Source organism: Lithobates pipiens, unplaced genomic scaffold, assembly GCF_037356315.1.
Source record: "Lithobates pipiens isolate NorthernLeopardFrog02 unplaced genomic scaffold, aLitPip1_a1.2 Scaffold_8, whole genome shotgun sequence".
NCBI lineage: Eukaryota > Metazoa > Chordata > Amphibia > Anura > Ranidae > Lithobates > Lithobates pipiens.
Genome location: NW_027507903.1, coordinates 600695209 through 600718150, shown reverse-complemented (window position 1 = coordinate 600718150; position 22942 = coordinate 600695209). Strand labels below are relative to the sequence as shown.

The 22942-nt window shown below is 42.5% G+C and overlaps 1 protein-coding gene across 1 annotated transcript in view; it reads right to left on the bottom strand.

The window, feature by feature from the left end:
• Window positions 1–19568, bottom strand: part of LOC143961285 (mucin-17-like) — a 62481-nt gene extending 42913 nt beyond the window's left edge. Inside the window, exons 1-3 of the mRNA XM_077470536.1 lie at window positions 19338–19568; window positions 12494–13081; window positions 6939–7043 (exon numbers count right to left, since the gene is read on the bottom strand). Coding sequence (XP_077326662.1) covers window positions 6939–7043; window positions 12494–13081; window positions 19338–19392 — 748 coding nt within the window. The 5' untranslated portion in view covers window positions 19393–19568. The remainder of the gene's footprint in view (window positions 1–6938; window positions 7044–12493; window positions 13082–19337) is intronic.
• Window positions 19569–22942: the final 3374 nt, after the last annotated feature.

The window sequence follows — 22942 nt, the reverse complement described above, 5'->3', positions numbered from 1 at the left end:
TTCCACTGCACCGCCCAAGCTCCCCAGAACCTATTCCACATGCCAGGTGAGACGTTGCCATGCCGTGCTGCGTCTGTTGTGCCTGGAAGCAAAGAGCCACACTGGCCCGGCACTCCTTTCAGCTTTGCGTTCACAGGCAGATGAGTGGCTAACACCGCTCAATTTGACAGTTGGTAAAGTGGTGTGTGACAACGGTGCCAATCTGCTTAGCGCATTGAAACAGGGCAAAATCACGCACGTGCCGTGCATGGCACACGTCTTAAACTTGGTCGTGCAGCGATTCCTTGTCAAATACCCTGGGGTCCAGGACATCTTGCGGCAGGCAAGGAAAATCTCGGCCCATTTCAGAAGATCTTACACGGCCATGGCTCGCCTTGCTGACATTCAGCGGCGACACCATCTGCCGGTCAGACGTCTTATTTGCGATTGCCCGACGCGATGGAACTCAACCTTCTATATGCTTGATAGGCTGCTCCAGCAGAAACGTGCAGTTAACGTCTACCTGTATGAACTCTGCGAAAGAAACGGTTCTGGGGAGCTGGGTTTTTTTTCACCGCGCCAGTGGCTGCTCATGCGCGACACATGCAGACTTCTGCGGCCATTTGAGGAGATCACCAAACTGGTCAGTCGCAGCCATGGCGCCATCAGTGACATGGTACCTTATGCCTTCTTTCTGGAGCGTGCATTGCGTCGTGTCATTGATCAGGCTGTGGAGGAGCAGGAGCGGGAAGATGAGGAAGTCGCAATGCTGGATGAATTCCCAGGGGGGGCTACTCTATCTGAGACAAGTCAACAACAGGAGTCTGATGAGGAGTCAGAGGAGGATGGTGCCGGGGCGGATGAGCAGGAGCAAGAAGAGCATGCTTTAAACCTTTCTGGGATCCCTGTTGTGCGAGGATGGGGAGAGGAGAATGAAGAGGACGACATTATCCTGGATGATGAGCAGGAGCCAGGCCACCACACCGCTTCCACTTTAGTGCAAATGGGGGCCTTCATGCTCCAGTGTTTTAATAGGGACCCCCGTATAAAAAGCATGAGGGTCAAGGACCAGTACTGGGTGGCAACGTACTTAGACCCCCGGTACAAACACAAAATGGCGGAAATGTTACCGCCGTCGCAGAGGGCTGTCAGAATGCAGCACTTCCAGGCCTTGCTTCGAGAAATGCTGCATTCTGCTTTTGCGTGCGCTGGCAGAGGAGCAATTCCCACTCCCAGAGAAGGATTTGCGGGTACCAATCCAACAGCGCCTGCAAGAAGAGGCCGGTTTGAAGATGTGTTGGTGACTTCGGATATGAGGTCATTCTTTCAGCCGACCCATCGACAGGTGTCATCCGGATCCAGCATCAGGGAACGCCTAGACCGTCAGGTGTCCGACTACATTGGGTTAACGGCCGATGTGGACGCTCTGAGGAGTGATGAACCCCTAGACTACTGGGTGGGCAGGCTTGACCTCTGGCCAGAGCTTGCCCAATTTGCAATCGAACTGTTGGCTTGCCCCTCATCCAGTGTCCTGTCCGAAAGGACGTTCAGCGCAGCAGGGGGGATTGTGACCGATAAGCGTACTCGCCTAGCTCACCACAGTGTTAACTACCTCACATTTCTAAAAATGAATGAGGCATGGATCTCGGAGGAATTCAACACATGTGACCAGTAGACCATGTATATGTCTATAAACTATTTTTTTAATCAAGCACACAGACCTTCTTAATTCATTTGGCTCACTTCCTTGACCCAAAAAAGCACACCGTACTATATGCCCCTACCCTCCTCTTTGAAGAGGTTGAGCGGTGTCATATTTCTACTGGGGCTGCTTATGATATCCCTGTGCTGTGCTGACTTCCTCCTGGGGGTTCTTATTATGAAGGGATCACACTATCCCTGTGCTGTGCTGACTTCCTCCTGGGGGTTCTTATTATGAGGGGATCACACCATCCCTGTGCTGTGCTGACTTCCTCCTGGGGCTGCTTACGGTGCTGCTGTCAGTGCTGTATGTCACGGTGCTGCTGTCAGCGCTGTATGTCACGGTGCTGCTGTCAGCGCTGTATGTCACGGTGCTGCTGTCAGCGCTGTATGTCACGGTGCTGCTGTCAGCGCTGTATGTCACGGTGCTGCTGTCAGCGCTGTATGTCACGGTGCTGCTGTCAGCGCTGTATGTCACGGTGCTGCTGTCAGCGCTGTATGTCACGGTGCTGCTGTCAGCGCTGTATGTCACGGTGCTGCTGTCAGCGCTGTATGTCACGGTGCTGCTGTCAGCGCTGTATGTCACGGTGCTGCTGTCAGCGCTGTATGTCACGGTGCTGCTGTCAGTGCTCTGTATTACGGTGCTGCTGTCAGATGCCTCTATCACGGTGCATGTGTCATTCCGGTATGTCACGCTGCTGGTGATCATCTCCTGCACCCTCTTCTTTGCCTACCCTGGTCCCTGACCTTCCCTCTCCTCCATTGCCTTCATTAGCTCCATAGTCCTGAATTGTTAGAACAATTTCCCAAATAAAATAAAAATGCTTGTAGTTATCGATCCCAAATTCACCTCATACATGTATTATGTCATTGTCCAGATGGTGGGACTACGTTTTACCCCCTAATAATTACCACGTGGCCGCAAATTCGACATGAAGGTTTGCAAAGTTCGCCTCCCATTGAAGTCAATGGGGCCCGCGGCGAACGGTCGGTTTCGCGAACGTTTGGGTCCGTTCGCATTTCGCGTTCGCGAAACGTCCCGTCGGAAGTTCGTCCATCACTACCTGTTAATATGACAATTTTGTGAAAAAAAAAAATCTTTATTTTGCAAACAATTGTGAGAAAAAAAGGCAATTTAAAAAAATTCACCATGTGTCTTACTAAATACCTTGAAATGTCTACTTTCAAAAAAGGGATCATTTGGGAGGTATTTGTACTTTTCTGGCTAAGGCTCCTTTCACACGGGGCGGATCAGTGCTGATCCGCCCCGTGGATATCCGCTTGCACAGCGGGGATCGCCAGAGTGATCTCCGCTGAGCAGGCAGAGGACAAGTCCGTCTCTGCACACTGCGCAGGGACGGACCTGTCCCAGCACCGCTCTCCCCTATGGGAGATCGGGTGACGATGGACCGCAGTGTCCGTCGTCACCCGATCCGATGCGATGACGGATGGAAAAATAGCAGGGCTGTGAAAATTAAAGATTAATTCCTCGATTAATCATACATTTTTTTGATCGATCAAAATTCTTTTGACCGGTACTCACCTGTCCGCCGACTTCCCGGGTCTTCAGGGAGTTCCGCCGGAGATCTGGTGACATCACCGGACTCCTCCCCCCTTCCCCAAGTGCCTCCATCTGCTAATGAAGGGAAGGGGGGAGGAGTCCGGTGACGTAGATAGAGGAGGCTCTACCATGATCTGAATGTTAGTAATCGACTTGGGTTTCCCCAAAAGCAAAAATGTTGTAGGTGGAATTTCCCTGATGAAAGCAGGGGTTTAATGGACCAATCATTGTGTCCATGTTGAAAATGTGGATTGCCGACAATTAGCATCATTAGTGACAGGGAGGTTTTCATCTTCAAAAGGGTTATGTCTGATTGAATTAGGGTAAGAGTGGTACAGATTAAGGGGTAGAAGGTTACAGAAAGGGGTAGCATACCAGGGCACCATGGTAAGCCTTACAGTGGAACTCCAGTCCAGCTAATGTCTGCTCTAATTGAATCTTTCTCTTAGCAGATCTCTGAGTACATCAGTCAAGGATTCCAGCCATGTGGACTGCTATATAGTTTTCTTTAAAGGGACAGGGAAACCCAGGCCTCCACAGTGTTTGGGACGAGACAGCAATAGTTGACTTGGCCTATGTGCTTTGGAATCCCATTAAAAAAAAACAAAAAAAACTAAATTCCCTTGTGACCTTATTGAGAAACACTCTCGGGATCTTAATCTGAGGGTTTGTAGCTTGTACAAGAGCACTGACAATTTCAACCAAACAAAGAGAATGAGGGGTTGTTCCATTTCAATAAGTCTTGGAGTATTTTTGACAGTAACTGTGAAAAGCTGGCCAAAAAAGATATCTTTCAGATGTTGTGTCAAACGGATACCTAAGTACGTGGTGGAGGCAGATGCCCACTTGAACAGAAAAGCTTTTTTTCCTAAAATTCAGCTCCCCTATGTACCAATATACCATGAACATACCTCAGTTGCAGAAAAATAAAACCTTTTTTTTATAGGGCTGTGGAAATTAAAGATTAATTCCTTGATTAATCGATTCTTTTTTTGATCAATAAAAATTCTTTTGATCGGTACTCACCTCTCCGCCGGCTTCCGGGTCTTCAGGGAGTTCCGTCGGCACATCATGGACTTCTCCCCCCTTCCCCAAGTGCCTCTGTCTAACGAAGGGAAGGGGGGAGGAGTCCGGTGACGTTGAATGTAATGCGCACGGGGGAGGAGCTACGCATGAAGCCACCTGCTTCATCGCCCTACATAACTAACACGAATGTCGGCTTTACATGCTGTGTTTTTATAATCTTTATGTGAGTAGTTTGTGTTTGAACACAAAAATTTAATCTTATACTTAAGCAGTGAGCAGTTTGATCTTTTCTTTCTACCCATGACCTGAGATTGTGAGAGAAGTTTATAGTCCGTGTTAACCCTTTTGATATCCGCATGCATGACCACCTGTTTGCACAGGGGTCCATGCCATAAGGTGAGAGTGATCAGTTAGACCGTAGGTGGAGGGATTGTCACGCTACTGTGGAAAAAAATAATTAATTACGCCACTGCTACAGTTTGAATTTAAAACGTTTGTATGAACTGTGAAGTTAAGTTATGGATTGTAGAAACTAACTAGTGTCGGGTGATTGTATATAGTGTATACCACATTTACCACTGACTTATGCAGAGTTGCAATGTAAGGAGATCAGCTAAAAGTAGTTGGATCTGTATGTGCGTTAAAATAAATCGAAATTAGTCGATTAATCAATTTAAAAAAAATCGATTAATCAAACACAAATTTTTAATCAGTAACAGCCGTAAAAAATTGCTTTTTCCTCCGTCACACTTTTTCGGATCGGAGCGGCTCAGATGTCAGCGGACATGTCACCGCTGACATTTGACGCTCCATGGAGCTCTATGTAGCATTCATTCAGGTCCGCCTGAAAAACTGACAGGCGGACCTGAACACATCGTCCGTGTGAAAGGACCCTAAGGGTCCTTTCACACGGGGCGGATCAGTTCTGATCCGCCCCGTGGATATCCGTTTGCTCAGCGGGGATCACTCCGCCGATCCCCGCTGAGCAGGGAGATGACAGCTCCGTCTCTGCACACTGCGCAGGGACGGACCTGTCACAGCGCCGCTCTCCCCTATGGGAGATCGGATGACGACGGACCGCAGTGCCCGTCGTCATCCGATCCGATCCGCAGACGGATGGAAAAATAGCTTTTTCCTCCGTTACACTTTTTCGGATCGGAGCGGGTCGGATGTCAGCGGACAAGTCACCGCTGACATCCGACGCTCCATAGACCTCTATGGAGCACCCGTTCAGGTCCGCCTGAAAAACTGACAGGCGGGCCTGAACGGGACATCAGTGTGAAAGAGGCCTAAGTGTCTCAAGAAATGAGATAGGCCTTCAGTACATCAGGTGTGATCAATTTTTAATGATTGGCACCTTAGCTTGTAGACTCTATAACTTTTACAAAGACCAAAAAATATACACGAATCTGGGTTCTTTTTACTAAAGCAATGTATTTTTGTCACACAAATTCAGAAAAGTGTTTTTTTTTTCTAAATTTTCAGTCTTTTTTCATTTATAGTGCAAAAAATAAAGAAAAACAATGGTGATTAACCACTTCAGCCCCGGAAAGGATTTGTCCCCTTAATGACAGGCCATTTTTTTGCGATACAGCACTGCATCACTTTAACTGACAATTGCCTGGTCGTGTGATGCTGTACCCAAGCAGAATTTATATATTTTTCCCCCTATAAATAGAGCTTTCTTTTGGTGGTATTTGATCACCTCTGCGGTTTTTATTTTTTGTGCTATAAACAAAAAAAGCGTCAATTTTGAAAAAAAAAACACAGTATTTTTTACTTTTTACTATAATAAATATCCAAAAAAACAAAACAAAAAAAAGTCTTCGTCAGTTTAGGCCAACATATATTCTTCTTATCGCAATAAGCGTATATTGATTGGTTTGGGCAAAATAGGAGAAAGATTTATGGCTTTTTTTTTTATTTTCTTTTTTTTTACTACTAATGTGATGTGTGATTTTAAGCAGGACTGCAACATTGTGGCGCTTTTGACACTTTTTTGAGACCGTTGACATTTATGCAGCGATCAGTGCTATAAAAATGCACTGACTACTGTGTAAATGTCACTGGCAGGGAAGGGGTTAACACTAGAAGGAGATCAAGGGGTTAAATGTGTTTTCTCGTATGTGTATGTTCTAACTGTAGGGGGGATGGGACTGACTGGAGGAGGAGACTGATCGCTGTTTCTATTTACCAGGAACAGCAGATCTGTCTCCTCACCCCTGACAGAATGGAGGTCTGTCTGTTTACATTGACAGACTTCCATTCTGTCTCTGTCAGGGGCGATCGCCGGTGCTCAGGCGGACATTGCGGCTGCCGGGCAAGGGAGCCAACCTGCCACCATATAATGACTGCAGCTGGTCAGCAATGGAGTTAAATACCACCAGAAGAAAGCTCTATTTGTGTGAAAAAAAGGACAAAATATTTGGGTGCAGTGTTGCATGACTGAGTAATTGTCATTCAAAGTGTGACAGCGCTGAAAACTGAAAATTGGTCTGGGCAGGAAGGGGTTATAAGTGCCCGGGTAGGCAAGTGGCTATTAAAGGACTTGTCAAAAACTGTTGCTGTGTTTTTATTAACGTTGACCCTTCTTTTGGTGAATGAGTTGGGGTACTATGTTGCATATGTCTAGTTTACACGCCAATGGTTTATCCATTCAGGAAGGACTTACCAATAACGATTCTGTCACCAATGGGAATCTCACAAAATCCTCCAATGAAGTTTATTCCACAAATACAATTGAATCCATCATAAGAACCTCCATTTTGACAATAGGCTGGGGGAAACAAAATAAAAATTGTTAAATAGACATGATTAATTAAAGTATCATCCAGATGTGGAATGTTTGAATAACCTTATACTTTTACTGTGAAGGTTACAAAATGTTTAAGTGCTAATTCAGACTTAGAACATTTTTATGTTTTAAAATTTTGACAAGAATTGCATATCATTCAATTGTTCACCTTTTTTTTTGCAAAAATATGGATAAATAAGCCTAAAATGTTAACATGTGCCCAGGCCATATCTATATAAGCCAGAACAATAGAGCCAAAAGAATTGTAAATTCACTTTAGAAAAAAACAAAAGAATATTTAGAAACTCGTAGCTTGCTGTAGAGTGAACTAGAAAGGTAATTTAAGAAAAGCTTGTATAATGTATTTATTACATAATATATAACAAACATGAAATGAGGTAGTAACATGGCACTTCTTATTATAGATAATTGTATTGCACATTTGAGATCATTAGCATTTTTAAATATTCATCACAACTGATACAATTTTTAATATCTCTATCTATCTATCTATCTATCTATCTATCTATCTATCTATCTATCTATCTATCTATCTATCTATCTATCTATCTATCTATCTATCTATCTATCTATCTCTATCTCTATCTCTATATATATATATATATATATATATATATATATATATATATATATATATGATCTAATTTAACCATTGTCATAGAGACCAACCAGTCCTCCATGCCACTGGACAGCCCATGAGTTGTACATAATAATGTAATCTGGGCCTTCTGAGACGCAACCAGGGCTGACCCAAGACATTGTTCTGCCTGGATCCAAGAATGAAATACTGCCCCTCCTCCAAAAAAAAGCCGCATCCCCACACACCCACATCCATTAGTCTATATCAGTGATGGCGAACCTTGGCAGCCCAGATGTTTTGGAACTACATTTCCCATGATGCTCTGGCACTCTACAGTGCACTGGAGCTTCATGGGAAATGTAGTTCCAAAACATCTGGGGTGCCAAGGTTCGCCATCACTGGTCTATATCATGATAACTAAAGCTAAAATGTAATTTATCAGGAAGTCAGATTGCAACAGTACTTTTTCTATATGCACAATTAAATGACATATCATTATGTTCAATGTCCAAACCACAAACTCCATATTACAGATCCCTCCAATCACAGACTCCCCTCATCACAGACTATCCCATCACAGATTCCTCCCATCACAGATCCCCCCGCCCCAGACCCCCCTCATCATAGATCCCTCTCCATCACAGACTCCTCTCCATCACAGACCCCCCTCATCACAGAGCCTCTCATCACAGTCCTCCATCGATATGACAGACTGCCCCTTCCATAAGATTGCAGCATTCCCCCTCCTATACCTTATTTAACATGTAATCAACATCAGCAGAGCAGAGTCTCTGTGGAGGTTTAGATTTGACTGGGCTGAGGAAGGTAGGAGAGTAAAATCCTAAGCCTTTATTTTTTTATTTTTAGCTGCAGCAGCCCTTGACAATGTGTGTGATGGAGGAGCTGATACTAGAGGTCCAGCAGAGGCCACTGAGCTTAGGGTGCCACCACCATTTTGTTGGTGTTGCAGAAGGTTTCAGGAGGCTGTGTGAATGGGCAGGTGGCTGAGGTAGTCAATGTGGATCCCAGGAAGCAGGGTGGAGCTCCTCTTTCAGGCATCCATCACCATGCCCCCTCTCCAAAGAAAAATATTGGGCGCCAATTTTCCACCCCTCTCAAAGTGCCGCCTGGGTCCATAGGACCCATCAGGACCCATGGTAGGGCCGGCCCTGGGTGCAACCCATTAAGCCTAGCCGCACATCAACAATTAATTTTACAAAGCAACAGTTGGTTGTCTTGTGCATTAATTGGACACATACAGTAGGGGTTGATTTACTAAAGGCAAATAGACTGTGCACTCTACAAGTGCCATTGCTCCAGGACTTAGTAAACGAGGAAAGCTTCACTTTGAAAAGAATACCCAATTACATGCAAAGAAAATAAAAATACAGTAACAGCATTTTTGCCTCCACATGAGTGCAACTGCAATTTACAAAGTGCACGGTTGATTTACCCCAAGCCTGAGAGCTGGGGCCTCAAATAGACTTTGTTTAACCCAAGATGGCTTCCACAGTCAGAAAGGGGTGCCAGCATCCAATCGGATAACTGGACAAAGTAGACTGCACCTGCCCACATGCTGTTTCATTTTTAATGCAGCCTTACAGCACAGCATCTTGGCCACAGAGGGTGTGGCTGTAAGCCCTTGTTCACGCGGGTAGTTGGAAGGTGATAATACCACAGATCAACCACTCTATTTTACTGCCCCTATCCATATGTGTGAACAAACACTTGAAAACCACATAAAACCCAGCGCCACCATGCCTTTATCTAATGGATTGCAAGGCTGTCGCAGGGGGGTTTGCAGGACTGTTGTGGCAAGACACAGTAAACTTGCATGGCGATGCCCACAGAATGTGGCACGCTTGTGGGGAGGTGCACTGTGGTGCGGCAGCAGTGAACACTCAAAATCCAGCTCCAGTAAAAGAACTGTATTGTAATTAAAGTCAATAAAGTACAACCACCCGAAAGGAAAACAACCTGACCGAGTACACTCACAGAATGTTGCAACACAGAGTATAACAGTAAGTTTCAGGGGCACTGACAGCATCTTTTTCTAGGGCCCGGATGTGGCCCGGCCAGTCTGTACCAGAACGGGGAGGCTTCCATGAAGGATGGTGTGCCCCTGCTCTTTTGCTAATAATCATTTCTGACAGATGGGTTACCTGTCTCTATACTACCCACACGTGAAATGCATGTCAAGCCTGAGAGCTGGGGCCTCAAATAGGCTCTGCCTGACCCAAGATGGCCGCCACAGTCAGATGGGGTGCCAGCATCCAATCAAACAGTTCCCCCAGTGACCCAGGAAACCATAGAGGAACCATGCTCCCCTTGACCCCCCCCCCCCCCTCTCTCTGCAATGCTGCCGCAGCTGAGTGCCACCTTCAGTGGAGAAAGTAGACTGCACCTCCCACATGCTGTTTAATTTTTAATGCAGCCAAATGAAACCCAACTTTATAATATTTGTTGTGACCTCTAAAGATCTTTAACCTGTTCATGCTGGCTGTACAGATATATGCAGAGGCTGGGTGAGTAGGCTTTAAAGTGGTTGTATTGCCTGCTTGATCATTTTCACCTACAGGTACTGTAAGTCTATAATAAGGCTTACCTGTAGGTAAAATGAATACCTCCTAAACCTGCACGGTTTAGGAGATAGTCACCCTTCATTCAGCCGTTGACATCATGCACAGGAATGACTTCATTGCGGCTCTGGCCACTCACAGCGCTGGAGCTCACAAACCCAGAATAAACGCTGAAGGAACATGTCAGCCCCCTCAACACTGACTGGGCGAGCTGCAGGAGCTTCATTCTAAGGTAAGTATTTCATAATGTGCTAGTATGTGATGCATGCTAGCACATTATGCTATTGTCTTGAAGGTTTTTTTTTTGTTTTCGTTTTTCGGCGGTTTACTACCGCTTTAAAACAGAGGAGGTGCCATCATATGCATCCATGGGGAATGTTTTTTCTATGCTGAGAGCAACCTCACTGCCCTCAGCAATGTAACTAAGCTGAACTTTGATTAAGAAAGGAACTATGGACTTTATAGGCGCCCAAGGATCACAACATTAGTATAAAATACAAAATCTTTATTAATTACTACTGATAAAATTACATAAAACAGGAATATACATTAATATAGCTTCACATAATTATGGAAGAAAGAACCCCCCCTCTGTATAATACAGGATCAGTTCTTGTAATGGGCATCAAAGTTAACAATCAGTCAGGGGTTGCCTAAGGAAGGTGGAACAAATTAACTAGAATACTGTTTAATATTTTACTTTTTCCTTTCTTTTTTTTTTAAAACTTGATCTTTTTTGAAAGATTTTAATAGAAATATCATCAAACAGAAAAATACAGATCGTTGTGCACTTAATGCTAGAGGTCACCCATTGGAGATTGGATCAGGTAAAGGGAGGCATTAATTCAACATTTTAGAAATTAACATAAGCTTAGGAAAGTAAGTAACTTTATGCTGTAACTCAGCATTTAATGGAAGATGGAAAAGTATCCGATCTCCAGGCACTCACTAGGGCTCTCCTGGCTACAATTAGAACATGGGTGATGAAGACATGGAATTTGCCATTTATCTAGGCCAAAGCCAAAAAGGGCTGTTTCAGGAGGCATCGGTCAGGTTATACCGGAGGTAGAGGAGATAAAATCGGATATTTCTTTCTAGATTACTGTTTAATTTCCCATGAAGGGAACCCTTCTGTTCACCGAGGCCCTGCCCTGGGTGGAGGCATTGCCAACTTAATTATCACTCTTAGCCCTTGTACACACGGTCGGAGATTCCGACGGAATGTGTCTGATCGGACCGTTTTGTCGGATATTCCGACTGTGTGTGGTCTCCATCGGACTGTTTCCGTCGGAGTATCCGACGGACCAAGTTTTCCAACTTGTTGGTAAAATTTTCCAACAAAATGCTCCGATCGGACATACTCCGATTATGTGTAGAGAATTCCGATCGGACAAAGTGCCATGCATGCTCAGATCAAATTCCTACACCAAAGCTATTGGCTACTAGCCTGAACGTAGTCCCGTCGTAACGAAATAACGTCATCACGTTCTGAACGATCGGATTTTCCGACAACTTCGTCCGACCGTGTGTATACAACAGTTTCGGACAAAATCCGTCGGTCAAAATCCGACGGACAAAACCCGACGGATTTGGTTGTCGGAATGTCCGACCGTGTGTACAAGGGCTTACACTTAGCAAAGGTTCAGGTTCTCTTATTTATCTACAGGTTTAGCACAATATCCTATTTGGGGAGGGTCAATTGTCATAATCCCCAAAAGATGTCTTCACTGAACTGCTGGCTTACCTAATATTTCTAGATCCTCTGGAGGTGGACTTGCTTCTGTATACACAGTTGGTATGTGTGTTTGGAATGGTTTAAACACCTTATTTTTATATTTGTGATAAAAGTAAGACATATAGAAAATGTATGTTTTAAGAAGGCTCCATTATGCCAGAAATAAAGGAAAAAATGTGTATGTTGGTGTAGTAGTAAAACAGAAAAAGAAGGTAACCCTTCTTCCATCCAGACATTTTTTTCTTTTACTACCCGTACAGGACACGCCATTTGCAATATAATAAATTGGACCACACAGGCCTGTCATAAGGAGTTTTACATATCCTTAACTGTCACAGAGATGGCATGAAAATATAGCTGGACACATTTCATTGCAACCTGTACCCTGTACTGATCATCTGTACTATCTATATATAAAGCTATCACTCCGACTACAAGACTAGGAGAGCATCTACTTCTTTTTCTTTTCTTGATGTCTAACAGTTTGGTAATATAAAAATAAATACAAATTGCTTACGTGTTGTGGATGTTGGAGAAGTGGCTATAGGAGATGTTGTAGTATCATTGACAGCGGTTATTGCAATACTGGTGAGTGTTGTTTGTGGGGTTTTCTCAATGTCTCCAGAACCTTCTGGAGTTGTGAATATATCTGTAGTAGTTGATGGTGTTGTGTCTCCGGGGCCTTCTCCAGAGCCTTCTGCTGTTGTGTATGTTTGCGAAATCCTCTGTGTTGTGGATTCCATGGCTCCAGAGCCTTCAGTAATTCTTGAACCAGATTCGGATTCTGATTCTGCTATGATTTCAACATTATGTGAATACCAGTGAGAAAAGTTTTCCTGTAACAGTTCTGCCTCTTGTTTGGCATGAATGAATTGCTTGTTTAAGTGAGGATGTATGCCAGAATACTTTTTTCTTCTTATGTAAATGTTTTCTGTATTTCTTGGCTGCTTCAGTTTGTTTGGTAAAGGAAAACTTTCCTCTTGTTTCGTTTTTTCCTCTTCTTGGTTAGATACATATTTTGGTTTTTGCTCATTTTCTATAACTTTAGTAAGATCTCGGGGCTCTAAACCATGCTCTGGCTGAACATTCCACTTCCATTTTGCCACTGGTTAAAGAAATAGAGACACATTAACATTTAGAAACATTTAGGATGAAAAAGCTACAAATAAGTAAGTATTGCAAAAATTCTAGCCATGATGTAAAATTGTAGACAAAATTAAGCCGTGGACTGACCAGTTTGTTTTCCAACACATGGAGAGAAAAAAATCCTCCCCAGCTGCAATAATGACACTCAAATACAATAAGTATACTCCTTAAAGTGGTAGTAAATGGTAGTAAACCGCAGCTGACAAAACAAAACAAAATCCCCCTGCAAAGGCAGTGCCATGTTGTGAACTATATGAAACACTTACCTTAGAATGAAGCCCCCCCCAGCCATACGCTGTCCCCGCTCACAGGGCTTCCATCTTCACCCAGTCTTCCTTTCAAATTCCCAGCATCCAGTTGTATGAGCGGCCTGAGCCATGATGACGTCACGCCTGCACATGCGTGTGGGAGCCGTCAGCTGCGGAACGGAGCTCTGAAGGTCCGGCATACTTAAGAGCGCATGCATCGGTGACGTCACTAGCTGCATCCATTGGGATTATCTCCTAAACACTGCATGTTTAGGAGATATTCATCGTACCTACAGGTAAGCCTGATTATAGGCTTACCTGTAGGTACAAGAATTTACTACCACTTCAAACTGTTATTTAAGAAATCTTAAAGGGAGACACGTTGGGATTGATTTACTCAAGGCTGTTCAGTTCGCAAATAAAGTTGCAATGTGCAACAGAATTTTCCCCAGAATTTAGTGAATGAGCTCATAAAAATGTCTAACAAAGTATTTTGCAGATTTGATATTTAATTGGGTGGAGTTCTCCTGGCCAATCCAATGCCAATGTGGAACATTTTTTTCTGGTTCTTGCCCATTTCTTTTTTAAACACATCAGTTGTGATGCTCTAAATCCCTCACTGCTTTTTACAATAAGTAGGAAACCCAAACCAGCCCTAATAATATGGTCCTTGTAGAGCTATATAAGGCAAATTACACTATTCTCTAATGATCTAGAATATAGGACTAGGTGAAACAGCTGGGAAATAATGGCACCTTTATTATAGACTTGTGCCAGGTGGAGGAAACACAAATATGGTAGGGGTAATGTAACCAAATAATATATCAGTTTTGGATAGAATTGGACTTTATTGGTCCTTTCTGGTATCCCATATTTTCTTTCGCATTTGTTATGATATAAATAAAAAGTTAAAAAAAATTACATTTCTACACTCTGTGGCTTTTAGGAAAAGTAGCAATTTTATCCAGAAGACCTCAACAAGCCAGTATCTACCCAAAGCTGAATTATTAGTTCTAGATAGAATGCCCCTTTATTATGTATAACTAATTTGAGAATGTATTGATTCATTCATCATTCCACATGTTTACCACGCTTACCATAAAAAAAAAAAACCTTCCTCATTAGAACCAGGGCCGTCTTTAATATTGATTGGACCCTGGGCAAAACTTTTCTTGGGGCCCCATGCAGTTTTGCTCTCCACCTGCTCTGAGACATACAATAAATAGCAGCTAGACTCAAAATCAGTTTACTGAATCAGATCAGGCAGCTATTGCGATTGGTTGCCAGAGGTTACAGTGTATCATTACCACCCACTGACTGGTTGCTAGAGGTTACATTACACATTAAGGCTCACTCATTAGTTGCTAGTGGTTACAGCACAGGATTTCCACTTGTTTGATTGGTTGCTAGAGATTACTGTGGACCTCAGGAGGCATGGTATACATATCAATGCCACCGGCTAGCACTATTTACATATGAATGCTGACCCTATTTACATATGAATGCTGATAATTGTAAACACAGGGTCTGCAGATGAGTCATCTGTACACAACAATAGGGCATTAGTAGCAGCACTTCACACTGAGATATTGGGACACAGCACATGACTAAAACTTCAAGGGACGAGGGAATTTAAACCAGGATAGTTGGCAAGTGTGAGGCAGCTGCTTTGGGTCCCACAACAATGACAGGGCCCAGGGCAGCTGCCCCTTTTGCCCTGCCTTAAAAACGGCCCTGATTAGAACAATCCCATCTGTGTCCCTATTGGGGAGCTTTCCCCTCAAAACCTGTTTGGATAGGAAATTAGGATAAATCTCTCCAAAGGGGACATAGACAAGAAAACAATTTTTAATGCAGCGAGGAAAAGTTTAAACTTTTATGTCCTGGTGACAACTGCATTCCTAATTTCTGGCACGAGTCTCACAAGGAACAGAAGTGACAACATGTCTCCCCAAAGGGGCCATAGTCAGAAAAAAACCCATAGAAATTGTAGATCTTCCAAACTCTATTTGAAGCTGTTGAAATGTTATTTTTGATTGGAGTTGGACTTTAAGAGATATTTTGACTCAATAGGGGGGACATTGTTTGTCTGAACATTCTTTCTTGCCATCACTATGTCAACTAATTCCAGTCAAAAGGCCCTTTAAATTTTATCCAGACCTGCTGCGAATGACATCCCAGATGTATTAAATAGGTCTCATTATATGTAAGATTTTTCCTGAACGAAAACCACATTCACATCTACAGTTTCATTCATTCAGGAAAATAAAATTCCCATCCTGTTTTTTTTATTTTATTTTCACAACGGTTGAAAACCTTTGTCGATCTGACCCCACTAACCATTAGAAAATTGAACAAGTGTTCAGGAAATTAACATTTTCAAACACAATTCTACTGGTGTATGGCCAGCTTAATGCACCCTTTTTCGTTCTTGCATGCTACACTCAATTCTCTATTTACAATAATAATAATGTAAATTATAGATATCAAAACACATTCAAATGCATACAGTAAAAAGTTTGCATACCCTGGCAGAAATGGTGAATTTTTGGCATTTATATTGAAAATATGACTGGTCATGCCAAAAAACTGTCTTTTATTTAAGGATAGCAATCTTATGAAGCCATTTATTATCACATCGTTTTTGGATCCTTTTTAAATCATAATGGTAACATAAATCATCCAAATGACCCTGATAAAAAGTTTACATACCCTGGAATGTTTGACCTTGGTACAGACACAGAAGGTGGCACACACAGGTTTAAATGGCAATTAAATCACAATTAGTGTCTGTATATAAACAGTCAATGCGTTTATTAGCTCTCACATGGATGCACTAAGCAGGCTGAGCCAGGCTAAGCCATGAGGAGATAGAAAAGAACAGTCAAAAGACCTGTGTAACAAGGTAATGAAACTTTACAAAGATGGAAAAGGAAATAAAAAGATATTCCGAAGCCTAGAATATGCCAGTCAGTACTTTTTAATCACTTATTAAGAAGTGGAAAATTGGAGGCTCTTTTGATACCAAGCCAAGGTCAGGTAGACCAAGAAAGATTGCAGCCACAACTGGTGGAAGAATTGCTCAGGATACAAAGGAAAACCCACAGGTAACCGTAGGAGAAAAACAGGCTGCTCTCCAAAAGGGCGGTGTAGTTGTTTTTAAGGAGCACAATTCAACGATACTTGAACAAAAAAGAGCTGCATGGTTGAGCTGCCAAAAGGAAGTCTTTACTGCTCCAATGCCACAAAAAGCCAATGAGGCATGTCAAGGTGTTGTTGAGCATATTGTAACCAGGCTTTTTTGTGGAACTTGTACAGTAAAGGCTTCTTTCTTGCAACTTGACCATGCAGTTCTTTTTTGTTCAAGTATCAAGTTCAAGTATCATCATATTGTGCTCCTGAACCACTTAACTTCCAGAAGGATGTGCCCCCTTAATGACCAGGCCATTTATTGCAATATGACACTGCGTCGTTTTAACTGACAATTGCGCGGTCCCGCGATGCTGTACCCAAACAAAATTGACATCATTTTTTTCGCACAAATAGAGCTTTTTTTTGGTGGTGATCACCTCTGTGGTTTTTATTTTTTTGCTCTATAAACAAAAAAGCTTTTAATTTTTGCTTTAATAAATATCCCCTAAAAAAACGAATTTCTTGCTCAGTTTAGGTTGATATATATTCTACATATTTTTATAAAAAAAATAGCAATAAGTGTATACTGATTTGTTTGCATAAAAGTTATAGTGTCTACAAAATAGGGGTTAAATGTGTGTCCTAGGGAGTGATTCTAACTGCGGGGGGATGGTACTGCCTGAAGTAGTAGACCGATCGTTGTTCATACTTAGTACGAACAACAGATCAGTCTCCTCACCCCTGACAGACCAGAGATCTCCACTTTGTCTCTCTAAGAAGCGATCGTGGGTGCCCAGTGGACATCATGGCCACTGGGCATGCGCATTAGCTCGGTCATCGTGCCACGGGCACACACGTGTCTGTCCCCTAGTGGTCTTAAAGTGGCTGACGTATAGTCACGACAATTTACCCAGAAGAGCCAACCTGCCACAGTATAACTGTGACGGCTAGTCCTCTAGTGGTTAAAAGCAACCACACCATTCTTTTTCCAGAGCAGCCTGTATTTTTTCTGAGATTACCTGTGGGTTTTTCTTGTATCCCAAAAAGTTCCTGTGGCAGTTGTGGCTGAAATCTTTCTTGATCTACCTGACCTTGGCTTGGTATCAAGAGATTCCCAAATTTTCCACTTCTTATTAAGTGATTGAACAGTAGTGACTGGCATATTCAAGGCTTTGAATATCTTTTTATATCCTTTTCCATTTTGTAAAGTTTCATTACCTTGTTATGCAGTTCTTTTAACTGTTCTTTTCTTCCTTCTCATGGCTCTGTGTCTAGTCTGCTTAGTGCATTCATTTGAGAGCTAACAAACGCATTGACTATCTATACGCAGACACTAATTGTGATTTAAAAAGCCACAAATGTATGAAATTAACCTTTACTTGCCATTTTAACCTGTGTGTGCCACCTTCTGTGTCTGTACCAAGAGTATGTAAACATTTTAACAGTGCTATTTGGGTGATTTCTGTTACCATTAGGATTTAAAAAGGATCTAAAAAACTATGTGATAATAAATGGCTTCAGGATTGCTATCCATAAACAAAATACAGTTTTTTTTAGCATGATCAGTCATATTTTCTATATTAATGCCAAAATTTCACAATTTCTGCCAGGGTATGCAAACTTTTAAGCACCACTGTAAATACAGAAGTAAAATATAGCAAAGTGGTTAGTATTGTTGTTCTTGGAATTCATTTCCCTGCGGACACTTTAGATGGAGGAAAAAAGACCAACTGGTCCAAAATGGTCTGCCTCATGTGTTTTATTTCTATATGATATATGCATTGGTTGTTACCGACGTGTGGTGGAAATTTCATGTCAACAGCACCTTTAGAAGTATATTTACCTAGAAATTTTTTTACATGTTCAATACTTATTTTCCCCCCTGTGTATATTGTACATATATATATGTATATTGTACATATATATATGTATGTATACAGTAAAGAACCCTCTAGGTAGTTTAAGTTTAAACCTCTTTTCTTCTAATTTTAATGAGTAGCCATGTGTCTTTTTAAACTCCTTTCTGCGAAAAAGTTGTATCCCTAATGTGGGATTACCAGTACGGTATTTATAAATTGAAATCATATCCCCTCTCAAGCTTCTCTTCTCCAGAGAGAATAAGTTCAGTGCTCGCAACCTTTCCTCATAACTAACGACAGTTTATTAACTTAGTTGACCTTCTTTGTACTTGCTCTATTTCCAGTTCATCCTTCCTGAAGAAGTATCCCGCTTACAATATGCCAAACAGCACAAAGACAAGCCTCAAACCTTCTGGCACAAAGTAATTTGGAGTAATGAGACCAAAATTGAGATTTTTGGCCACAACCATAAACGCTTCATTTGGAGAGGAGTCAACAAGGTCTATGAAGAAAGGTACACCATTCCTACTGTGAAACACAGAGGTGGATCACTGATGTTTTGGGGATGTGTGAGCTACAAAGGCACAGGAAATTTGGTCAAAATTGATAGCAAGATGAATGCAGTATGTTATCAAAAAAATACTGGAGAAACATTTGCATTCATCAGCCAGGAAGCTGTTCATGGGACGTACTTTAACATTCCAACATGACAATGATCCAAAACACAAGACCAAGTTGACCTGCCATTGGCTACAGCAGAATAAAGTGAAGGTTCTGGAGTGGCTGATTAAAAAAAACAAATAGTGAATGCTCCATTACTGATAAACTAAATTGATGTTTTATTTTCAAAAAGGACTATACAGGATGGAAAAACAAATGTAAGTAATATATAAAAAAAAAAAAAAAATAGCCAAAATGTCTATGCGTAAAAGTATATCTAAATGATACAGGGACAACATTGTAGAGACGTACGTACCGGCTACCAGTAGTGTTACCCCAAGGATTATCGATATGATTGTTTTGGCTTCCATCGTCAATGCTTCCTTTTAGCTTGCTGCTTGTCAATCAGTTGATCCTTTAAGGTCCTATCTAACATCAGCAACTCCCAAACTCAAAATGAGAGATTTAAGATAGTAATCCAGATCTATATCCCAGTGATCTTTGTCTTAAGCTTGTGACATTGTGTAGGATAACGCGTATGTTTAGAGCTTTATACAGAGTTGTTGTGTCAATGATTACGTCTATGTATCCTAATAAAACTTATTATGGCTATAGGCGTGGTGAGTAGAATCCAGAAATGTTCATTAGACAGCATCAGAAGCTGATATAAGAAATCATAGTGTTAATTATTACCAGGAAGAAGTCGTTATTTTGCCTCTCCTCATCCACTCATGAAAGAAAATGCTCAGGATTAAAGTTGTTCTCTGGATTTTTTTTAACGTATTACATTTTATTTGGCTTCATAATATATACATTTTAGCTTTTTTTTCATTTTTGTATCTCAGTGCTGCTGATCTCCCCTGATCTCCTCTGATCTCCCCTCATCTCCCCTGATCGCCCCTGCCTTGTTCAGGCAAAGTACAAACTGGATATTAATATTTTTTAGATACTAGAACTGGAGATTGTTGATTTAGGGAAGATCTGGTTGCAGTGTCGGCCCGTCCATCAGGGGTGCATGGGTTACATACAGGACACTGGACCATATATTCCAATGGGGCATTTGGGTGTTTAAGCACGTGATTAGAGCCTGAGGTTCTAATTGGCTTAAAAAAAGGGTGGGCTTGGGGCACAGAGCACCGCACTCCGAGCCCACCCAGTTGTGTGACAATAGCGAATGAATATTTGCTATTGCCACACTGATCCTCCTCCCGGCCAATCAGGAATCAGGTCTGAGACTCATTATCCGATTGGCTGAAAGCACAGGCAGTCATATTGGACACCTAGGAGGAGGAGAGAGGAGACGCATAGCAGAGTCCGCCATGATGCAGAAGAGGAGGAGAGGACACATGGGCCACTGCCTGCTGCCTGACACCCACCTAGCCCATAGGAGCACTGTCCGCCCGCAACTTTGATGGGGTAAGTGCCGGGTTGGATGATCGACCGACCAAGCCACCACTGTCTGGTTGCATTCTGGGGAATCAGAAAGGATTTTTTCCCCACTGGAGCATATTGTACTATCCTTCACAGTTTTTTTTTCTCCTCTGGATCAAATGTAGGTATGGGATTGTGTATATGGAGGTTCTCTATTTTTATTTTTTTTCTATTGGTTGACAGTGGTGGTTGGTGGTATATTTTTGGGGGGGGCAAACAATCCACCCACCGCCAACCCCCCCTCGCAGGATTGGTTGGTCGGGTCAGAGGCATCCCCCCAGTGGGTTGGTTGGTCACCAGCCCCACACTTACCCCATCTTGGTCGCAGGCAGCGTTTCCCTTGGGCGGTGGCTTCACCCTGTGTCTCCACCCTCTTAGCCCACGTACACACGGTCGGAGATTTTGCCAACCAAATCCGTCGGATTTTGCCCGTCGGATTTAGTCCGACGGATTGTGTCCGAAACTGTTGCATACACACGGTTGGGCCAAGTTGGCGAAAAATCCGATCTTTCAGAACGTGATGACGTAATTTCGTTACGATGGGACTACATTCAGGCTAGTAGCCAATAGCTTTGATGTAGGAATTTGATCTGAGCATGCGTGGCACTTGGTCCGATCAAAATGCTCTACACATGATCGGATTAGGTCCGTCCGGGAAATATTTCCAACATGTTGGAAAATTGGGTTGGACGGAGATTCGGACGGAATCAGTCCGATGCATACCACACACAGTCGGATTATCTGACAACACGGTCCGATAAGACTCATTCCGACAGATTCTCTGACCGTGTGTACAAGGGCTTACTCCTCAGCAGCCAATAGGATTGCTTCTCCTCTTGGACAATTGGGTGACAGGTCTCGGGATTTCTTTCTAATTGTCTGGGAGGAGAATCAGGAAGACAGTAGCAAATATTAATATGCTATTGTCACACTACTGGGTGGGCTTGGGGTGCAGTGCTATGTGCCCTGGTTTCACCCTTTTTTAAAGTCAATTAGTGCTTCAGGCTCTAATCAAGTGCTTCTAAAAAAAAAAAAAAACATTGGAATCCATGAGTCCAGCACCCTGCATGTAGATTAGGGGCCATGCACATGGATTAGGGGGCACCACCCCTGCGCCCCGTTTGGATGGGTCACCACTTGGTTGATCTAGATGGACTTGTGTTTTTTTTCAACCTAACTATGTAACTTCCTGTGTACATGCATTTGCTGCAGCAGCAGCTGCACATCATATCTCTGGAATGGCATCCCAATGGTGGACCATGCCTGCAAAATATGTAATGGTGCAGCCACTTGTGGTTTCCACCAGGGAAGCATATGACAAAATGACAACGTAGGGACACAATAAAGAGATAGTCGTCATTCTATGTCAGGATGTATCTGAACAAGGACCATTAGGGCAGCATCACTGGTTACTATTTTAACATTTTTACTGCTACCACTATACATATTATGATAGCGGTGGTGGCCAGTGGCTGTTCCTGCGTGACTGTGCACAAAGCCAACTCCATACATTTTTTAAAGAGTTTGGTGTGAAGGCTCTGACCATGAGTGCATGTAAATCTGACAAGCTGCGCATACCCTTGCCATTGTTTTCCAGGCTTCATGCACCCTTTGACAGACTCAGGACTGGCATGGCAGGTGTCACTGGGTAGAGGGAAGAGAGATAAGTGAGCATTAATTTGATAATCTCTCATTTCTACTAGTTACCTGGAAGCATCTTGTAAAACATCACTTTCAAGTCCTGGTGTGCTCCATTAGCTTCAATGGGGGACAGGAGAGTCATTGAAAACAGTGGCAGCCAGTCCATTAGGGGTCTCTCCACACCACCCCCTAAATGCATAATGGATAGATTCCTGCACAGCATGAATCTATCCACAGCTGCCGCGGCCACCCCCTATTCCTGCGTCCGGCCCCTTTCAGGACACCGGGCGCATGCATTACAGTGGCTGGGTAAGTGCTACATATATATAGTGTTATATATATATATATATATATATATATATATATATATATATATATATATATATATATATATTTATATATATAATTTTATTTTTTTTCATTTTTCTTTTTGTCTAATTCCTATATTTTATCTTACACAAAATTAGTGCTAAGATCTACTATAAAAAAAGTCTTTACATCAAAGAATAAAACTATGTTGGTAAAGATAAGATAAATTAATCAATTCCATTTCCTTAAAGTACCTTTTATTATTGTTTTCACGTCAGGAAATAGAAAAAACATGAGTTTGTTTCCTTCCCTTTACAGTTTTATCACAGTTCCTGCACAGACTTCAGACCTTTGGAAACCTATACTTAAAAACATGACGTGGTCCTGGTTTACAGCAGGAATATAATGCGTGTCAGACTGTACTATGACAGAAATCAGTATTGCTTCCCAAAGCTCTGAGGTCCACAGACTACATTTAAGTAAATTATAATTATAGAAGACCTTCTATACTTTCATCCTCTTTACAAAGCTAATTTATGA